Here is a 22,538-nt window from a genome sequence, read left to right on the forward strand (position 1 = left end):
CACTTAACAACAGAGTTCTGTTCCTAAGAGTAGGTTGGTAAACGAATTGGTCATTAAGCGAGGAGCATACTATACTGGTAGTGGGTTTGTGTCAACCATCTATAGATATTGTTTTAATGTCACCTTTGTAGCATTAATAAAATTTTTAGTGTATTTTTAATGTTTATACAGTAGTGTACTCTATATTGTAATAAACAGAATAGAGAAAATCAGCTGTAATGTACATTACCTAGGTATGCATACTGGTCAGAGAGCTGGTCGTAAGTCCGAGCAGTTGTTAAATGAGTACATTGTTAAGTGATCAGACTGTATTGTATTCTGAATTTCCCTCAGTCTAATGAACTCCCATTCACCAAAAATTCACTCTTAACCACCACCACTTATACAGTGGACCCCCGCATAACGATGGCATCGCATAGCGATTTTTCCGCATAACGATTACTTTTATCGCAAAATTTTTGCCCCGCATACCGATTAAAAACCCGCATACCGATTTTCGTCCGAGACGCGTCCAATGTGCCCTCAGCCAGCCTCACATGTGCCGCTCCGTCCCATTGTTTACCAGCCAGCCTCCGCGGTAACATCCAAGCATACACTCGGAATATTTCGTATTATTACAGTATTTTCGGTGCTGTTTCTGGAAAATAAGTGACCATGGGCCCCAAGAAAGCTTCTAGTGCCAACCCTACACCTCAAAGGGTAAGAATTACTATAGAGATGAAGAAAGAGATAATTGATAAGTATGAAAGTGGAGTGCGTATAGCCGACCTAGTCAAGCTGTACAAGAAACCCCAATCAACCATCGCTACTATTGTGGGCACCAGAAAGACAATCAAGGAAGCTGTTCTTGCCAAAGGTTCAACTGTGTTTTCGAAACAAAGATCGCAATTGATGGAAGATGTTGAGAGACTCTTATTGGTGTGGATAAATGAAAAACAGATAGCAGGAGATAGCGTCTCTCAAGCGATCATATGTGAAAAGGCTAGGAAGTTGCATGAGGATTTAATTAAAAAAATGCCTGCAACTAGTGATGATGTGAGTGAATTTAAGGCCAGCAAAGGTTGGTTTGAGAGATTTAAGAAGCGTAGTGGCATCCATAGTGTGATAAGGCATGGTGAGGCTGCCAGTTCGGACCACAAAGCGGCTGAAAAATATGTGCAGGAATTCAAGGAGTACATAGAAACTGAAGGACTGAAACCTGAACAAGTGTTTAATTGTGATGAAACAGGCCTGTTCTGGAAGAAAATGCCAAGCAGGACCTACATTACTCAGGAGGAAAAGGCACTCCCAGGACATAAGCCTATGAAAGACAGGCTTACTTTGTTGATGTGTGCCAATGCTACTGGTGATTGCAAAGTGAAGCCTTTATTAGTGTATCACTCTGAAACTCCCAGAGCGTTCAGGCAAAAGAATGTCCTCAAGGATAATTTGTGTGTGCTGTGGAGGGCAAACAGTAAGGCATGGGTCACTAGGGAATTTTTCTATAACTGGTTACACCATGCATTTGCCCCCAATGTGAAAAATTACCTAACTGAAAAGAAATTAGAACTTAAGTGCCTCCTGGTGTTAGACAATGCCCCTGGTCATCCTACAGACGTGGCAGAGCGACTTTATGGGGACATGAGCTTCATTAAGGTGAAGTTTTTGCCTCCTAATACCACTCCTCTCCTGCAGCCCATGGACCAGCAGGTTATTTCCAACTTCAAGAAACTGTACACAAAAGCTCTGTTTGAAAGGTGCTTTGTAATGACCTCAGAAACTCAACTGACTCTAAGAGAGTTTTGGAGAGATCACTTTAATATCCTCAATTGTGTAAACCTTATAGGTAAGGCTTGGGAGGAAGTGACAAAGAGGACCTTGAACTCTGCTTGGAAGAAACTGTGGCCAGAATGTGTAGACAAAAGGGATTTTGAAGGGTTTGAGGCTAACCCTGAGAATCCTGTGCCAGTTGAGGAATCCATTGTGGCATTGGGAAAGTCCTTGGGGTTGGAGGTTAGTGGGGAGGATGTGGAAGAGTTGGTGGAGGAGGACAATGAAGAACTAACCACTGATGAGCTGCTAGATCAACTTCAAGAGCAAGAGGCCACACCTGAGGAAATTGCTTCGGAGGAGGGGAGAGAGAAATTGAAGAAGTTGCCTACTTCAAAGATTAAGGAAATCTGTGCAAAGTGGCTTGAAGTGCAAACCTTCATGGATGAAAATCACCCTCACACAGCTATTGCAAGCCGTGCTGGTGATTATTACACTGACAATGTTGTGAAACACTTTAGGCAAGTCATAAAGGAACGAGAGGTACAGGCCACTATGGACAGATATCTTGTGCGAAAGAAGTCCAGTGACTCTGAAGCTGGCCCTAGTGGCATTAAAAGAAGAAGGGAAGTAACCCCAGAAAAGGACTTACTACCTCAAGTCCTAATGGAAGGGGATTCCCCTTCTAAACACTAACACACTCTCTTCCCTCCTCCCATCCCATCAATCATCACCAGATCTTCAATAAAAGTAAGTGTCATTTAATTGTGCATGCCTTTTTCAGTTTGTGTGTATTAAAATTAACATTTCATGTGGTAAAAAAAATTTTTTTTCATACTTTTGGGCGTCTTGCACGGATTAATTTTATTTCCATTATTTCTTATGGGGAAAATTCATTCGCATAACGATTATTTCGCATAACGATGAGCCCTCTTGCACGGATTAAAATCGTTAACCGGGGGTCCACTGTACTAGTCACTCTACTCACTGTTAATGGTCTTACTTGGTTTTAGAAATGATTAAAGAGTTGAATCCTAGAAGAGATTTGACATAGCTGCATCACATACTGCCACCTCCTCTGTTCATTGTTATAATTTTCGTATTATCCCTTGATCACACTTCTCAATACATGCTCATGCACTGAACTTCACTTTTAACCGCCACCTCAGTAAATAAACACACTGTTCACTAATTGTCTTGCTTAATTTGTTGTAACAACAGACACTAGGGCTCTTCCCTGGCAACACCCATGGTGTGCCTAACATTGCTTCAGGTACCTGCCACCCTCACATTCAAGTTATTTTGCTGAATTAATCTCTTTCTCTACTGTTTCTATGTTTCATTTAATTTTCTTTCACATATATAGATATGAACAGAGTTACCCACTATCAATTCCCAGGCACACATAATACAGGCTTATTTATTATATTTTTTTTAGTAATACATCGGCCATTTCCCACCAAGGCAGGCTGGCCCAAAACAGAAAAACTATCATCATCATTCACTCCATCACTGTCTTGCCAGAGGCATACTTACACTACAGCTATAAAACTGCAACATTAACACCCCTCCTTCAGAGTGCAAACACTGCACTTCCCATCTCCAGGAATCAAGTCCGGCCTGCCAGTTTCACTGAATCCCTTCATAAATGTTACCTTGCTTACACTCCAACAACAGGTAAAGTTTTAAAAACCATTTGTCTCCATTTGCTCCTATCTAACACGCTCATGCACGCTTGCTGGAAGTCCAAGCCCCTCACACACAACGTTTCCTGGGCTGACCCCTACCCCGCCTTCCTTCCATTGCAGATTTATACACTCGAAGTCATTCTATTTCGTTCAATCCTCTCTACATGTCCAAACCATCTCAGTAACCCCTCCTCAGCCCTCTAGATAATAGTTTTGTTAATCCCACACCTCCTCCTAATCTCCAAACTACGAATTCTCTGCATTATATTCACACCACACATTGCCCTCAGACGTGACATCTCCATTGTCTCCACCCTTCTCCTTGTTGCAACATTCACAACCCATGCCTCACACCCATACAAGAGCATTAGTAAAACTATACTCTCATACATTCCCCTCTTTCTTTAACTCCAGGCTTGGAGACACAGAATTCACAGAGCTATGAATACATGGCAATACTCTCATGTGCATGTGTGCACTCATACTTATATATGTACTTGCATATATGTGGCTGCAGGGGTCAAGTCTCAGCTCCTGGCTCCACCACTCAATTTGCTGTTTGCCAGATTCACTCTTAGTTTCATGGAATTATCATAATTACTCTTAAAGCTATGTATGGAGCTTGCCTTCACCTTCTCTTCACTGAGATCTTTTCACTTTCTGACCAACCTGAGACTGAATACTTCCTGACATCCATGTTGCTCATCTGTGTCTTTAACTTCCAGCTGTGTCCTCGAGGCTCCTGTTTCTTGGATCTGTCAATCTGTCCCTGTCTACCCTATCAGTTCCCTGAGTATTTTGTGTGTTGTTACATCCTCCCTGGTTCTTCTGTCCTCCAATGTCATTAGATTTAATTCCATTAACCTCCCTCCACAGCTAATACCTCTTAATTCAGGGACAAGTCTTGTTTTGCTACTTCTGCATTTTCTCCAGTTTAACTTGCTGCTTCAGGTGTGGGTTCCATACTGGTGCTGTGTACTCCAAGATGGGCCTGACATTTTTTTTTTATTATTATCACACTGGCCGATTCCCACCAAGGCAGGGTGGCCCGAAAAAGAAAAACTTTCACCATCATTCACTCCATCACTGTCTTGCCAGAAGGGTGCTTTACACTACAGTTTTTAAACTGCAACATTAACACCCCTCCTTCAGAGTGCAGGCACTGTACTTCCCATCTCCAGGACTCAAGTCCTGGAGATGGGAACCCCTTCATAAATGTTACTTTGCTCACACTCTAACAGCACGTTAAGTATTAAAAACCATTTGTCTCCATTCACTCCTATCAAACACGCTCACGCATGCCTGCTGGAAGTCCAAGCCCCTCGCACACAAAACCTCCTTTACCCCCTCCCTCCAACCTTTCCTATGCCGACCCCTACCCCGCCTTCCTTCCACTACAGACTGATATACTCTTGAAGTCACTCTGTTTCGCTCCATTCTCTCTACATGTCCGAACCACCTCAACAACCCTTCCTCAGCCCTCTGCACAACAGTTTTGGTAATCCCGCACCTCCTCCTAACTTCCAAACTACGAATTCTCTGCATTATATCCACACCACACATTGCCCTCAGACATGACATCTCCACTGCCTCCAGCCTTCTCCTCGCTGCAACATTCATCACCCATGCTGCACACCCATATAAGAGCGTTGGTAAAACTATACTCTCATACATTCCCCTCTTTGCCTCCAAGGACCAAGTTCTTTGTCTCCACAGACTCCTAAGTGCACCACTCACCCTTTTCCCCTCATCAATTCTATGGTTCACCTCATCTTTCATAGACCCATCCGCTGACACGTCCATTCCCAAATATCTGAATACATTCACTCCTCCATACTCTCTCCCTCCAATCTGATATCCAATCTTTCATCATCTAATCTTTTTGTTATCCTCATAACCTTACTCTTTCCTGTATTCACTTTTAATTTTCTTCTTTTGCACACCCTACCAAATTCATCCACCAATCTCTGCAACTTCTCTTCAGAATCTCCCAAGAGCACAGTGTCATCAGCAAAGAGCAACTGTGACAACTCCCACTTTATGTGTGATTCTTTATCTTTTAACTCCACGCCTTTTGCCAAGACCCTCGCATTTACTTCTCTTACAACCCCATCTATAAATATATTAAACAACCACGGTGATATCACACATCCTTGTCTAAGGCCTACTTTTACTGGGAAATAATTTCCCTCTTTCCTACATACTCTAACTTGAGCCTCACTATCCTCATAAAAACTCTTCACTGCTTTCAGTAACCTACCTCCTACACCATACACCTGCAACATCTGCCACATTGCCCCCTATCCACCCTGTCATACGCCTTATCCAAATCCATAAATGCCACAAAGACCTCTTTAGCCTTATCTAAATACTGTTCACTTATATGTTTCACTGTAAGCACCTGGTCCACACACCCCCTACCTTTCCTAAAGCCTCCTTGTTCATCTGCTATCCTATTCTCCGTCTTACTCTTAATTCTTTCAATAATAACTCTACCATACACTTTACCAGGTATACTCAACAGACTTATCCCCCTATAATTTTTGCACTCTCTTTTGTCCCCTTTGCCTTTATACAAAGGAACTATGCATGCTCTCTGCCAATCCCTAGGTACCTTACCCTCTTCCATACATTTATTAAATAATTGCACCAACCACTCCCAAACTATATCCCCACCTGCTTTTAACATTTCTATCTTTATCCCATCAATCCCGGCTGCCTTACCCCCTTTCATTTTACCTACTGCCTCACGAACTTCCCCCACACTCACAACTGGCTCTTCCTCACTCCTACAAGATGTTATTCCTCCTTGCCCTATACACGAAATCACAGCTTCCCTATCTTCATCAACATTTAACAATTCCTCAAAATATTCCCTCCATCTTCCCAATACCTCTAACTCTCCATTTAATAACTCTCCTCTTCTATTTTTAACTGGCAAATCCATTTGTTCTCTAGGCTTCCTTAACTTGTTAATCTCACTCCAAAACTTTTTCTTATTTTCAACAAAATTTGTTGATAACATCTCACCCACTCTCTCATTTGCTCTCTATTTACATTGCTTCACCACTCTCTTAACCTCTCTCTTTTTCTCCATATACTCTTCCCTCCTTGCATCACTTCTACTTTGTAAAAACTTCTCATATGCTAACTTTTTCTCCCTTACTGCTCTCTTTACATCATCATTCCACCAATCGCTCCTCTTCCCTCGCGCACCCACTTTTCTGTAGCCACAAACTTCTGCTGAACACTCTAACACTACATTTTTAAACCTACCCCATACCTCTTCGACCCCATTGCCTATGCTCTCATTAGCCCATCTATCCTCCAATAGCTGTTTATATCTTACCCTAACTGCCTCCTCTTTTAGTTTATAAACCTTCACCTCTCTCTTCCCTGATGCTTCTATTCTCCTTGTACCCCATCTACCTTTTACTCTCAGTGTAGCTACAACTAAAAAGTGATCTGATATATCTGTGGCCCCTCTATAAACATGTACATCCTGAAGTCTACTCAACAGTCTTTTATCTACCAATACATAATCCAACAAACTACTGTCATTTTGCCCTACATCATATCTTGTATACTTATTTATCCTCTTTTTCTTAAAATATGTATTACCTATAACTAAACCCCTTTCTATACAAAGTTCAATCAAAGGGCTCCCATTATCATTTACACCTGGCACCCCAGACTTACCTACCACACCCTCTCTAAAAGTTTCTCCTACCACAATTACTCTCTCACTTGGTTCAAAGGCTCCTATACATTCACTTAACATCTCCCAAAATCTCTCTCTCTCCTCTACATTCCTCTCTTCTCCAGGTGCATACACGCTTGTTATGACCCACACTTCACATCCAACCTTTACTTCAATCCACATAATTCTTGAATTTACACATTCATATTCTCTTTTCTCCTTCCATAACTGATCCTTCAACATTACTGTTACCCCTTCCTTTTCCTCTAACTCTCTGATACTCCAGATTTAATCCCATTTATTTCCCCCCACCGAAACTCCCCTACCCCCTTCAGCTTTGTTTCGCTTAGGGCCAGGACATCCAACTTCTTTTCATTCATAACATCAGCAATCATCTGTTTCTTGTCATCTGCACTACATCCACGCACATTCAAGCATCCTAGTTTTATAAAGTTTTTCTTCTTCTCTTTTTTAGTAAATGTCTACAGGAGAAGGGATTACTATCCCATTGCTCCCGGCATTTTAGTCGCCTCATACGACACGCATGGCTTACGGAGGAAAGATTCTTTTCCACTTCCCCATGGACAATAGAAGAAATAAAGGAGAACAAGAGCTATTTAGAAAAAGGGGGAAAAACCTAGATGTATGTATATATACATGCATGTGCGTGTCTGTGAAGTGTGACCAAAGTGTAAGTAGGAGTAGCAAGATATCCCTGTTATCTAGCGTGTTTATGAGACAGAAAAAGAAACCAGCAATCCTACCATCATGCAAAACAGTTACAGGTTTCTGTTTCACAGTCATCTAGTAGGATGGTAGTACTTCCCTGGGTGGTTGCTGTCTACCAACCTACTACCTGACATATGTTGTATAAAGTGCCCAGCAAGACTTTCTGTTGAGATTACTGAAGGCTACTCTTAGATTTGCAAGGCACGCATTGGCTTGCCTTGCAAATCTAAAAGTGAAATGCTGGTCATTATACTCGCCCTTAGGTCTTTCTCTTTCCCCAAGACTATGCATCATGCCAGGTCTTCTGTCCCCTTCCCTGATCTTCACAATCTTGCATTTGCTGGAGGTAGAATTCAAGCATCCACTTATCTAACCAGTCTTGCAGTTTGTCCAGATCTATTTGTGGTCTTTCTCTGTTCTCGTCTATTTTTAGTCTTCTCATCAATTTTGCGTCATCAGCAGTTAGGCATACATCTGGCTCAATCCCATCTGGGATATCATTTACATAAACCAGAAATGATACTAACCCTAACACTTATCCTTGTGGCACCACACTTGTTACACTTGACAATTCTGATATCTCTTCCCAGACAGTCACTCTATGCCTCCTTTCTCCGAGATACTCTTTACATCAGTCTCATGTGTGGTACTGTATCAGATGCCTTCTTGCAGTCTAAGAAAATACAATCCGTCTAACCCTCTCTCTTTCGTCTCGCTTCCATTACTTTGTTATATAATTACAACAGGTTGGTAAGATGGGGTATACCATCTCTGAACCCATGCTGGTTACTGTTTATGAAACCACTTCTCTTCAAGTGCTCTGCCACTCTCCTGACTATCTTCTTCATATTTTGCAAGGTATGCATGTCATCAAAACTGACCTGTAGTTCAGTGCTTCCTGTCTGCCTCCTTTCTGGAATATAGGTACAGTACTTCATTTGTCCTCCAGATTACTGGCAACTGTCTTGCGTTCACTGACTTGTAGATCTCAGCTGTTGGTTTGGACAATGCCACTGCTCTTCCTTTCAGAATCCAGGTTGCCACCTTGTCAGGTTCCACTGCCTTTGACATATCCAGCTCCATCATTTTTTTTTTTTAATCTCTTCCTGCGTTGTGTGCATAGTGTCCATTATCTGTTGAAGTACTATACTAGGCTTTTTGGCATTTCCCCCAATTTCCACTAAAAAAAAAAAAAAACTCATTATTGAATAATTTCTTCAGCATTTCACAAACTTCCTTGTTATTTTCCACAAGCTCTCCAACTTCCTTGAGTGGATTTACCTGGTCTTTTACTTTTGTCTTTATTTTCATATGGCTGTGAAGCAGTTTTTGTTAAGACTTAGTCTTAGCTGCTATATTATTCTCAGATTGTCTCTCGACCTCTCTTCTCACTTTTTCATGTGCATTTCTGACTAATCTGCCCACTTATCTGTTTTTACCAGTCCTCCTGCATATATTGAATAGTACATGCATATACTATACACACTTCCATTTACTTTCCTCTTTGCTCCTTAATACAGTAGTTTGACTTGATTCAAGACCAGGTCATGGGGTAATAAAACTAAACCAATAACATGTAACATATAACTAATCTCATTTCTGTAAGCATTATTAGAGCAATGTTCTTAAGTGAAATGGTGATAATAGTGTAAAACAGTTTTATGGATGGTCTACTTCAGATTTCCTGCTGGTTTCTTTACATTTAGAAAATTTCCTCAGCTAGTATAATTTCTATATTTTTTTTTTTTGCAGTCATCCCTAGCAGAAGTTACAGCAACAAGTTACTTTGCATCTTTACCACTGATCCCTGGAGATGCCATACTGGACCGGGCTGGGATATTCTCCACAGGGGCTCCAACTAGTATTCACATTGTAGTTAATGCTGGGGTTGTTACAGGTCAGAACCCTCAGTCTACGCTCTCTGCTGTTCAGAACATGATTCTCTTGGCAAATCAGAGGTGGGTTCCTTATCCCATATTACTGTTGTAGTTGTCATAGATGCTCTTTATGCTTTTAAGAATCACTTGCAGTTTAGTTTAACTCTTAGAAAACAAAATAACTGAAAGAGATGATGACTGTGTACATGCAGCCCAGCTCCAGGCATGTACATCATACCTCTGATCTTTTTAAATTATACTTTCTAAAAAATTGTGTCCGCATGCATTAATTCTAGCATTGTTATAACTTTTGTACATGTTTTCTAAGAAGTTCAAGAAAATTTAAAAATATTGAAGCTCTTGTAGTCCCCGTGATTGTTATGACAGAGTTCAAGAGGATACTCATAAGCGGTGGCAGCACCAGAATTACTATAAAGGAAGAGCATAGGGTTAGTAGTCTGATTGGAAGGGGGCTAGAAGACTTGAAGCAGCATTTGCAGAGCAAGCACATTGAGTGTATGTTACACATCAACAAAAATAGCAAAGATTCAAAAAATGCTTTCATTCACACCACATAAGAGTAAGAAAACAATTTCAACCATATACTTTGCTGATTTATTTACATTTATTTTTTTTTTTTAACACATCAGCTGTTTCCCACTAAGGAAGGTTGACCCAAAAAAGAAGAAACACTTTCATCATCATTCACTGTCATTGTCTTGCCAAAGGCACATCTACACAATGCTTCAAAAACTGCAACATATCTCCACCCCTCTCAGAATGCAGGCACTGTATTTCCCACCTCCAGGGCTCAGGTCCTGCTAAACGGTTTCCCTGAATCCATAAGTGTTACCTTTCTAAGACTCCAACAGCACAGCGTCATAAAAAAACATTTGCCTTCACTCACTCCTATCTAACGTGCTCACATACGCTTTCTGGAAGTCTAAGCCCCTCACACAAAAAAAAGCCACCACTACCCTCTCCCACCAACCTTTCCTAGGATGACCTCTAACCTGCCTTCTTTCCACTACAGATTTATAAGAATAAGAAGTTTATTTCATCATGATACAATGTTTATACAAAGGAGTATGACATTTAGGTGTACATGCCAAAAGCCCCTTCATACGGAGAACATTTTGGACAAACTTAAGACTAATCTAAGATTGAAAAGGCAGTAGCTATTTATTTAATTTTGTACATATAGTCACTTAGGTGAGTATAATTTTAAATTTAGGAGTTTACAATGAATACAAAAGAACTGAATATTCTCCCTAGAACATAAGAAAATAAGAAAAGGAACATTGCAGCAGGTCTACTGACCCATGCGAGGCAGGTCCATGTTACTCCCCGGCTTAGACCAGTGACCCACCTAGTCAGGTCAATTCCACTTAAGGTAGGAACACAGCATAAGACCTAGTAGCACAAGCTAGTCAGGTGCCACTCACACCCACTCATGTATTTTTTTTTTTTTCAACAAGTCGGCCGTCTCCCACCTAGGCAGGGTGACCCAAAAAAGAAAGAAAATCCCCAAAAAGAAAATATTTCATCATCATTCAACACTTTCACCACACTCGCACATTATCACTTTTTGCAGAGGTGCTCAGAATACAACAGTTTAGAAGCATACACATATAAAGATACACAACATATCCCTCCAAACTGCCAATATCCCAAACCTCTCCTTTAAAGTGCAGGCATTGTACTTCCCATTTCCAGGACTCAAGTCCGATTATTTTTAACCTATTTTTAAAACTACACAACGTCTTAGCTCCTATATGGTACTCAGGAGTTTGTTCCACTTGTCCACAACTCTATTACCAAACCAGTGCTTATCTATAGCCTTCCTGAATCTAATTTTTCCAACTTGAAACCATTGCTGCGAGTCCTGTCTTGGCTGGATATTTTCAGCATGCTGTTTACATCCCCTTTATTTCTGTTTTCCATTTACACACCTCAATCATATCATCCCTAATTCTACACCTTTCTAGAGAGTGCAGATTCAGGGCCCTCAGTCTATCCTCATAGGGAAGATTTCTGATGCATGGGATTAACTTTGTCATCCTCCTCTACGTTTTCTAGTGCATTTATGTCCAGTCAATAGTACGGTGACCAGAACTGTGCAGCATAATCTAAATGAGGCCTAACCAAGGATATATAGAGATGAAGAATAACCTGAGGACTTCTGTTGTTTATACTTCTTGTTAGTTTTATTTATACTTCTTGTTAGTTTTATTGCAAATGCTTATGCACTGTTGTCTTGGTTTCAGGTTACTGCTAACCAGAGCTCCTACATCCTTTTCGCAATCAGTAATATTAAGATCTACATTATTTAATTTATGTGGCATGGTTATTTTCCTGTCCAACATTTAGAACTTTGCATTTGTCTCTATTAACCCTTTCAGGGTCCGTCCCGTAGATCAACGGCTTTACGTTGAGTGTCCAAACCGTAGATCTACGCCAAAATTCTTGCGCCGTCAAATTTAGCGCGAAAACGCTCATAGGCCTACATGTGAGAGAATGGGTCTGCGTGGTGGGTGTGCGCCATAAACAAAAAATCTAGGCGCCCGCATAGCATTGTGGGAACGCCGGCTCAGTTACCCTTGTTCACCATGCCTCGTCGCAAGTCAGCTCTCACTCCCCGGAAAATTGGGACTTTCCTCTTCCTATCTGATAGTTCTGACACTGATGGAAGTGGAAATGAAGACGAATTCTACGGCTTTGATCAGTTAGTGACCGAAAAGAATGACCAGGATATCGATAATAGTGTAGAAAACCCTGACGATCCTCAACCTTCTACCTCTGGTGTGGGCACTCGTGACTCACGGTCGGTTGTTCCTCATCGCAAGAGAAAACTAATATTTTCGTGTGGCCAGGCCTCTGACTTCAGTAATGATGATGATAGTGACGTGGACTGTGATTTTATTGCGCTCGACGATCATTCGAGTAGTGATAGTGAGGAATCATATTCACCAGTGAAGCGTCGGTATGTTCGCCACCGCATGCGCTCGGGTAGTGTACCCTATGCTGTGCCCAGGGGACGGAGTACATCCCGGAGTACATTCCGTGGCCCAACACCAGTTTTAGGTAGTGATAGTGAGGATGATGTGGCTACACTTGGCATGGATAGACCACAGGCATCAGTGGATGGTGTTAGTGGTGATGGTAGTGGCACCGCCATGCGTGACTCACCAGGCCACGCTGGGACCCACGCTGCTGACTCGTCAGTTCAAGGACAAAGTGGAGCGCCAGCCACCAGCCCACCACAACCACAACCACCCGCACAACCAGCCTATGATGTCCAGTATCCACCAGCAAACCGTATGTGGGATTGGCAGCAAAATCCCAATTTTGTTCCCAAGCCTCACCACTTTGATGACTCTCAAAGTGGAATTCTACCTACTTGTCCCCTTGGAACCACAGCCAATGAACTGGAATTCTTTGAATTATTCTTTGACCAGCCATTGATGGAAACTATTGTCAGGGAAAGTAATAAGTATTTTGAGTACATCATGGCAAATACGATCATATCACCACAGTCAAGACTACACAGGTGGAAAGAGACGACTGTTGCAGAAATGTATTTGCTTTTTGCAACAATAATGCTTATGCCTCACGTCTATAAGCATAATATAAAAGCATACTGGTCCACAGATCGGCTAATTTCTACCCCGGTCTTCAGTGAAATCATACCAGTGAACAGGTTTATCTTACTCTTACGTATGTTGCACTTCTCTGACAAAACCAGGCCTGACAGAAGTGACAGGTTATACAAGATTAGAAATGTTTTCATGTATCCCAAACAAAAGTTCAGCATATACTTTTATCCATTCAAGAATCTTGTTATTGACGAGTCTTTGATTTTGTTCAAAGGTAGACTGTCATTCAAGCAGTATATACCGAGCAAGAGGAAACGCTTTGGTATAAAACTGTTTGTACTCTGTGATTGTGACAGTGGCCTGGTGTTGGATATTGTTGTATACACGGGTAGTAAAACATTGAAAGATACCAAGATGTTATTGGGTATCTCAGGTGAAGTAGTGAGAAACATGATGGCACCTTTTCTTGGTAAGGGGCATACATTATATACCGATAACTGGTACACAAGCCCATTACTCAGTGATTTCATGCGAGTGAACAAGACAGATGTGTGTGGCACAGTGCGTTCTAATCGTAAACATATGCCCAGGCTCAACGCAGGTGCTCGTGGTGATGACGTGCAGGTGTTTACTGCCAATGACATCATGGCATTACGGTGGCATGACAAACGAGATGTCACATTGTTGACAACCATTCACCGTAATGAAATGCAAGACAGTGGCAAAGTTGATCGAGTGACTAATGAACGTATTCGAAAACCAGTGACAGTGATTGATTATACACAAAACATGCGCTTGGTTGACAAATGTGACATGCAGATTGGTTTTGTTGACTGTGTTCGTAAGAGTTACAAGTGGTACATGAAACTTTTCTTCCATCTCATGGACATTTCAATGCTCAATGCATATAATATGTACCAAATAAAGACTTGCAACAGACCACCGTATGGTGAATTTTGTTTGTCTGTTGTCAGACAACTCATAATGAAGTACCAGGTAACAACACCTGCTATACAACACGGTCCTCGAATTCCTCAGGATATACCCAAGCGTTTGAGGAGGGAAGGTGATCATTTCATAATACAACTTCCTTCAACTCAGAAGAAATTTGCTCAGAAGAAATGCATTGTCTGTGCACAAACAAAAAGACGGCAACAAAGACGCAAAGACACTCGGTTTATGTGTGAGGAATGTAAGGTGCCTCTGTGCATGGTGCCTTGTTTCAAGGAGTTCCACAAGCTCCAGCAGTTCTAAAACCATGTCCAGTGATTGTAAATATGTAAATATATGATAGAACATTAGTATTATACAAGATTTGTGCATGTTTATTGTAATAAACAGTGGTAAACAATAATATGATAATAACTTTAGTGCTGTTATTGTGTTCAATACAGTGAGTTTATATATATACATTATATACAGTATTGGTCTCTCAGGCCCCAAATGTTAGTAGGAATAGAAAAAAATTGGAAAAGAAAAGAAAAAACAACAAAAACCGCAAAATAATGTAATGCGAGTATGTGGAATTCATCGATGTTGCCGCCACCACATCATTTTCGACAAACTTCTTGGCACTGTATCTCGGTAAGTACTGATCAGAATTTTTTTTTTTGTCTTATTACCTTCACAAAAATATGCTCTTTAATTCTGTAAGAAAAAATAATTTTTTTTTTTTTTTTCAAAATTTCTTGGACACTGGAGCACCACTTCAGATTTTGGCCTTGGACCCTGAAGGGGTTAAACTGCATCTGCCACTTCCCTGACCATTGCATCAGTCTATTCAAATCATCCTGGAGTGTTCTAATGTCCTCATTAAAATGAATTGGACGACCTATTTTGGTGTCATCAGCAAATACCCTTATGTCGCTATTTATTCCCTCATCTGTGTCGTTTATGTAAATTGTGAACAACAACGGGCCCAACACTGACCCCTGCAGAGCACCGCTTGTGACGTGCACCCATTCTGATTTCTCCCCATTTGAGCAAACATTCTGCTGCCTATTTTTCAACCATGCCTCTACCCAGGAAAAAATTTCTCCTATTCCATGTGCCTTAAGTTTCCTCAATAGCCTCTGATATAGAACTCTTACCAAAAGCCTTACTAAAGTCCATATACACAATATCATTCATTACCATGATCTACCTCCTGAAACACCTTAGTGAAAAAAGTCAGTAAATTCGTAAGACAGGAACGCCCCTTAGTAAAACAGTGTTGAGATTCATTAATCAATTTATGCCTTTCAAGATGGCTACAAATTGCCTCAGCAATTATTGATTTTAATTGAGCTATGTGTAGAAAGAGGTTTGGTAATAAGTAATACAGTGGACCCCTGGTTTGCGATGGCATCGGTATCCGATAAATCCGGTATTCGATACATTTTAAAGCAAAAATTTTGCCTCGGTTTCCGTTAAAAAACCCGCCATACGCGATTCGTCCGAGACGTGCCCACGTGTGGCCCAGTGTTTACAAGCCAGCCAGTGTGCTCGCATCTAAGGATACATTCGGTACATTCCATATTATCATAGTGCTTGTTTCTGCAAGATAAGTCACCATGGGCCCCAAGAAAGCTTCTAGTGCCAACCCTGTGGTAAAAAGGGTGAGAATTAGTATGGAAATTAAGAAAGATTTTGAAGGGTTTGGGGCTAACCCTGAGAAGCCTATGCCAGTTGTGGAATCCATTGTGCCTACTTCAAAAATTAAGGAAATGTGTGCAAAGTGGGTTGAACTGCAAACCTTTATGGATGAAATTCACCCTAACACAGCTATTGCAAGCTATGCTGGTGACTATTACAATGATAATGTTGTGGCCCATTTTAGACAAATCGTAAAGGAACAGGAGGTACAGAACTCTATGGACAGATTTGTTGTGCGACAGAGGTCCAGTGACTCTCAAGCTGGTCCTAGTGGCATTAAAAGAAGAAGGGAAGTAACCCCGGAAAAGGACTTGCTACCTCAAGTCCTAATGGAAGGGGATTCCCCTTCTAAACAATAAGTTCGACACTCTCCCGTCCTCCCATCCCATCAATCATCACCAGATCTTCATTAAAGGTAAGTGTCATGTATTCTAGTGTTAGTAGAGTACTACAAACTGTGCATGTCTTCTTCATTTTGTGTGCATTAAACTTAATATTTCATGTGGTAAAATTTTTTTTTTCATAATTTTGGGTGTCTTGCACGGATTAATTTGATTTCCATTATTTCTTATGGGGAAAATTGATTCGCTTTTTGATAATTTTGGTTTACAATGAGCTCTCAGGAACGGATTAATATCGCAAACCGGGGGTTTACTGTACATATTTTATGAAAAAAAGGATAAGTATAGTATAAGGTATGATATAGCATGTAATGAAAGTAGTTAGATTTTGTATTGGTGGATAAAAGGTTGATGGGTAGGTGTTACCACTTTGATGTCTTAACTTAAATAAAATGTTCCTGACTCCTAAAGGCTGCTCACACTGTTGTCTAGGGGTTATAAAATTACACTAAAATACACAGCAAACCTTGGGCCAGCATACACTCATATTAAATAATGAAGCATGAGTGCAAATAATTAATATAGTATATGGAAGGACAAACAAACTCACCTATACAAAAAATATATATAATATTAACCCCTTGGCTGTCACAACCCCAAATCCTGAGGTGTCTCCTGGTGTCCCAAAATTTCCAAAAAAAAAAAATTCTTATGAAATAATAGAGAATTTTTTCCCAATTGTAATGACACCAAAAGAACGAAATTTGATGTAAAACTAACAGAATTACGCTCTCGCGAAGTTAGCAACTTCTGCGATATTTACGAATCGGCAATTTCGCCCACTTTGAGCCCTATTTTTGGCTAATTCCATTGTTCCAATCGACCAAACTCATAACTATTTCTTTAGAACTCCATTTTTTCTATCGATTGAGTACAAGAAACTGCCCATTTACCGATTTCAACTACCCAATAACGTGGTCAGAAATTTGCAATTTGGACAATTTCACGAAAATTAAAAAATATGACAATTTCAAAATAGGGTCCAGAATGAATAATGCAGACATTCCTGGCTTTTAAATAACATTTTTTTTGTTCATCAGTCACGTCTCCAGGCCCCTCTGATATTACTCTTGCTTTCTATTTTGAATTTTTATTCAAACAAAAAATAGAAGATTTACTGTTATGCAGACTACTGCAATATTGTAATAATTGTATAAATAATGTCAACCCATTCATGACTGCATATTAGAATGGCTACTTGGACATTTATTTGAAAATGACATCATTTGTTTACTTTTGAACATCGGCAAAAATAAAACATTTACCATACTTTGAGCTCCATTTCAAGGTTCTTTTCAGAGTAAAACCAATCAAAATCACCTCTATTTCTATAATAAGTTTTCCATTCTATCAAATGAGACCAAGAAAATGAGAATACACCCATAAATACTATACGAAAGTGCACCACAAAGTCGGCATTTTAATTAAAAAAAAAAACGGTCAGAGTTTTTTTTTCTCATTATGCACTGCGTGCTGCAGGATTATTTTTTATAAGGTGCACACTGACCACACAGACCCATTCTCTCACATGTGGGCCTACCAGCTTTCTCCTGCTTAATTTGAAGCCGCTAGAATTTATGAGTATATATACGTCAAAAACGGTGGCTCCTAAGATGTATATATATGACCGAAACAGTCAAAGGGTTAATAATAGTAACTTATATACAACTTACAACTACTACAAAAAAAACCCACCACACTCCAGTTTACATTAGCTTACTAGCACACTGCTACTAATGAGTTAAACAAAATAAATGAACATTTATGAACAGGGAGGCTCCATGACATCCCCCCTTTCTGCAGGCTACATAGCCTACAGTGGAAACATTAAATACTCTCCATAACACAGGCCCCTGCATACTAGGGCTTTACAAATAAACATGAGAGCACTTAAACACAAATACCTATGGTATACACTAAAAAACTTACCAAAATTATCTACTCAAACTACTGCCCAAACATGATGACTTTACCCCCGTCACCACCGACTCGTACTGAACTAAACATGCCTCTCATCTGCTCCTGTCCTGGCCACTGGCTGACTGACAGGAATAAAACGCGTTCGCTTTCAGGGAATAATACGTGTCCACTTTCAGTATACTACACAGAAAATGACATATATGGAGCGTTATTTTATATAAATATTTAGTATTTACAGTACTTCGTAACAGTAGGCTTCAGGATGTACATGTTTATAGAGGGGCAACTGATATATCAGATCATTATTTAGTTGTAGCTACAGTTAGAGTAAGAGTTAGATGGGACAAAAGGAAAATGGCAGCAACAAATAAGAGAGAGGTGAAAGTGTATAAACTAAGGGAGGAGGAAGTTAGGGTGAGATATAAGCAACTATTGGCAGAAAGGTGGGCTAGTGCAAGTATGAGTAGTGGGGGAGGGGGGTTGAAGAGGGTTGGAATAGTTTTAAAAATGCAGTATTAGAATGTGGGGCAGAAGTTTGTGACTATAGGAGGGTGGGTGCAGGAGGAAAGAGGTGTGATCGGTGGAATGATGAAGTAAAAGGTGTGATAAAAGAGAAAAAGGTAGCTTATGAGAGGTTTTTACAAGGCAGAAGTGTTATAAGAAGAGCAGAGTACAGTGGACCCCCGCATACCGTACGCATCGCATAACGTTCAATCCGTATACCGCTCGCTTTTATCGCAAAAATTTTGCCTCGCATACCGCTCAAAAACCCGCTCACCGCTCTTCGTCCGAGACGCGTCCAATGTGCGCCCTTAGCCAGCCTCACATGTGCCGCCGGTGGCATTGTTTACCAGCCAGCCTCCGCGGTAACATCCAAGCATACAATCGGAACATTTCGTATTATTACAGTGTTTTTGGTGATTTTATCTGCAAAATAAGTGACCATGGGCCCCAAGAAAGCTTCTAGTGCCAACCCTACAGCAATAAGGGTGAGAATTACTATAGAGATGAAGAAAAAGATCATTGATAAGTATGAAAGTGGAGTGCGTGTCTCCGAGCTGGCCAGGTTGTATAATAAACCCCAATCAACCATCGCTACTATTGGTGGTACAGCTGCTGCTGCTGTTGTACCACCGTCAGCTGCTGCTGCTGCTGTAGTACCGTCTGCTGCTCTCAGTAGTAGTACCAGTTCCTAATAACCAGTTACCAGTAACCAGTGTACCAGTAGATGACTCACTACCAACCGTCTCTGCGTGAATCACTGACTGTCATATTGCTGCTGACCTAGCAGGATTTCAAACACCCCCTCACATATGGGCACTGTGGTTAGTCAGTCTTACGAGAGAGAGCAAGGAGGCAGGTCACCGGCTGTTTGGCGCCTACCAATACTTACCGTTATAATTATACGTACTACCAGCTTACGTGAGTATTTTTACCCAATCCACGTTTCGAACCACACATGATAAATGGTGGCAACGGTGTGGGAGCGTGGATTTAAGCTTATTTAAGGGTATTTCAAGACGTTAGAAGACTGTGAGTAGCCGGCGGGTCAAAAGGTGAACCGTCTCACCCATCTCCAGCTACTCGCTCCCCTCACAACCTCTACCCTGTAGCCTGCAAGCCTGTTGCAGCTGTTTCAAGCTTCCTGGCTTAGTTCGTGTGCTAATTGCTTCAATCTCCGAGGGGTTGACCCGGATTTTGCAATTAAGCCAGTCAGTAAGCCAGACTGTGGAAGTGAACGCCAGTCAGCCTGTCATCCAGCCTGTCTCCTGTCATCCACCTGCTCCTTCATGCTGTGTGCATCGTTACCCATCTTCCAGTCTAGCCAAGGAGCAGAGAGAGGCAGGTTCGGCTGTGGCGCCTTCCACATTGTTACAATTGCTGCTGTAGTACCGTCTGCTGCTACTGTAGCATCGTCTGCTGCTGCTGTAGCACTGTCAGCTGCTGCTGCTGTTGTACCACCGTCAGCTGCTGCTGCTGCTGCTGTAGTACCGTCTGCTGCTGCTGTAGTACCGTCTGCTGCTGCTGTAGCATCGTCTGCTGCTGCTGTAGCATCGTCTGCTGCTGCTGTAGCACTGTCAGCTGCTGCTGCTGCTGTAGCATCGTCTGCTGCTGCTGTAGCATCGTCTGCTGCTGCTGTAGCACTGTCAGCTGCTGCTGCTGTAGCACTGTCAGCTGCTGCTGCTGCTGTAGCACTGTCAGCTGCTGCTGCTGTAGCACTGTCAGCTGCTGCTGCTGCTGCTGTAGCACCGTTGTTGGTGTGGCTTATTGAGAATACCAAGAAACAATTAACCCCAGAGGATTTGCCACCCAGGATAACCCAAAAAAGTCAGTGTCATCGAAGACTGTCTAACTTATTTCCATTGGGGTCCTTAATCTTGTCTCCCAGGATGCAACCCACACCAGTTGACTAACACCCAGGTGAACAGGGAAAAATGCCTGGAACTAGTGCTCATATTGGTGAATTTAAAGCTAGCAAAGGTTGGTTTGAGAGATTTAAGAATCGTAGTGGTATACACAGTGTGATAAGGCCTGTTCTGGAAGAAAATGCTAAACAGGACCTACAGTACTCAGGAGGAAAAGGCACTCCCAGGACACAGTGTCTCATCAGTCATTGCTGCATCTTCAATAAAGGTAAGTGTCATTTATTCTTCATTTAGTAGAGTAGTACATGCACAATATATATTGTGCATGTACTACTCTACTATTGTGCATGTATCCTTCTCTTTGTGTGTAGGAAAATGTATATTTCATGTGGTAAAAAATTTTTTTTCATACTTTTGGGTGTCTTGCACGGATTAATTTGATTTCCATTATTTCTTATGGGGAAAATTCATTCGCATACCGATCATTTCGCATAACAATGAGCCCTCTTGCACGGATTAAAGTCGCTATGCAGGGGTCCACTGTATATGGAGAGTAAAAGAAAGGTGAAGAGAGTGGTGAGAGAGTGCAAAAGGAGAGCAGATGATAGAGTGGAAGAGGCACTGTCAAGAAATTTTGATGAAAAGAAAAAAATTTGGAGTGAGATAAACAAGTTAAGAAAGACGAGGAAACGAATAGATTTGTCAGTTAAAAACAGAGTAGAGGAGTTAGTAGATGGGGAGCTGGAGGTATTGGGTAGATGGCAGGAATATTTTGAGGAACTTTTAAATGTTGATAAAGAAAGGGAGGCGGTAATTTCATGCACTGGCCAGGGAGGTACAACTTCTTATAGGAGTGAGGAAGAGCAGGATGTGAATGTGGGGGAAGTGCGTGAGGCATTATGTAGAATGAAAGGGGGTAAAGCAGCTGGAACTGATGGGATTAGAAATGTTAAGAGCAGGGGGATATATAGTGTTGGAGTGGTTGGTATTTTTTTTTAATAAATGTATGAAAGAGGGGAAGGTACCTAGAGATTGGCAGAAAGCATGTATAGTCCCTTTATATAAAGGGAAGGGGGACAAAAGAGATTGTAAAAATTATAGGGGAATAAGTTTACTGAGTATACCAGGAAAAGTGTACAGTAGGGTTATTATTTAAAGAATTAGAGGTAAGACAGAGAGTAGGACTGCGGATGAGCAAGGAGGCTTTGGAGTGGATAGGGGATGTGTAGATCAAGTGTTTACATTGAAGCATATATGTGTACAGTACAGTGGGCCCCCGGTTATCGGCCAGTTCAGTTATCGGCCAACTCGGTTATCGGCCGTTTTTTCGGCGCCCGGTTATCGGCCATTAATTCGGTTATTGGCCATTTGGGAGGCATCCATCTGCCGGCTGGGACCGCTTGCGAGTCAGTTTGGCTTTGTCTCTGGGTGAGTGAGGAAGTTTCTGCTCATTCATCCAAACATTTTGCTATAATCCATTGTTTTTTGTGGTTATTGATCGAGTACAACTGCAAAATAAACAACCATGGGCCCAAAGAAACACATTACATAGTATATGAAAACATGCAATGTTTATATGCGATGTATATTTAATAATAATCACTAGTACATTAAATGTCTTATTTTACATTAATATAGACATTTTCATTAATCCATCTATTATATCTTCTTCAAAATTATGTAAGAAACATGTTACATTGCATATAAATATGCAATGTTTATTATATGCGATGTATATTTAATAATCACTCTTTGCCACATTAAATGTCTTATTTTATGTTAATATAGACATTTTCATTAATCCATCTATGGTATTTTCTTCAAAATTATATAAGAAACACGTTACATATCATATAGCATATAAACATGCAGTTTTTA

The 22,538-nt window shown here is 41.0% G+C and overlaps 2 protein-coding genes across 2 annotated transcripts in view; both read left to right on the forward strand.

Annotated features, from left to right (window-relative positions):
- LOC128696143 (glutamine amidotransferase-like class 1 domain-containing protein 1) overlaps positions 1-22,538 on the forward strand; it is a 108,056-nt gene that overhangs the window by 78,273 nt on the left and 7,245 nt on the right. The window contains exon 6 of the mRNA XM_070094842.1: positions 9,619-9,824. Coding sequence (XP_069950943.1) covers positions 9,619-9,824 — 206 coding nt within the window. The remainder of the gene's footprint in view (positions 1-9,618; positions 9,825-22,538) is intronic.
- LOC138854066 (tigger transposable element-derived protein 1-like) lies at positions 1,570-22,022 on the forward strand. Its single transcript, XM_070094841.1, has 2 exons — positions 1,570-2,723; positions 19,204-22,022. Exon 1 carries the CDS (start codon positions 1,621-1,623, stop codon positions 2,443-2,445), a length of 825 nt encoding a protein of 274 aa, XP_069950942.1. The 5' UTR covers positions 1,570-1,620; the 3' UTR covers positions 2,446-2,723; positions 19,204-22,022.

The sequence above is a fragment of the Cherax quadricarinatus genome, chromosome 48 (genome assembly GCF_038502225.1).
Source record: "Cherax quadricarinatus isolate ZL_2023a chromosome 48, ASM3850222v1, whole genome shotgun sequence".
Lineage (NCBI taxonomy): Eukaryota > Metazoa > Arthropoda > Malacostraca > Decapoda > Parastacidae > Cherax > Cherax quadricarinatus.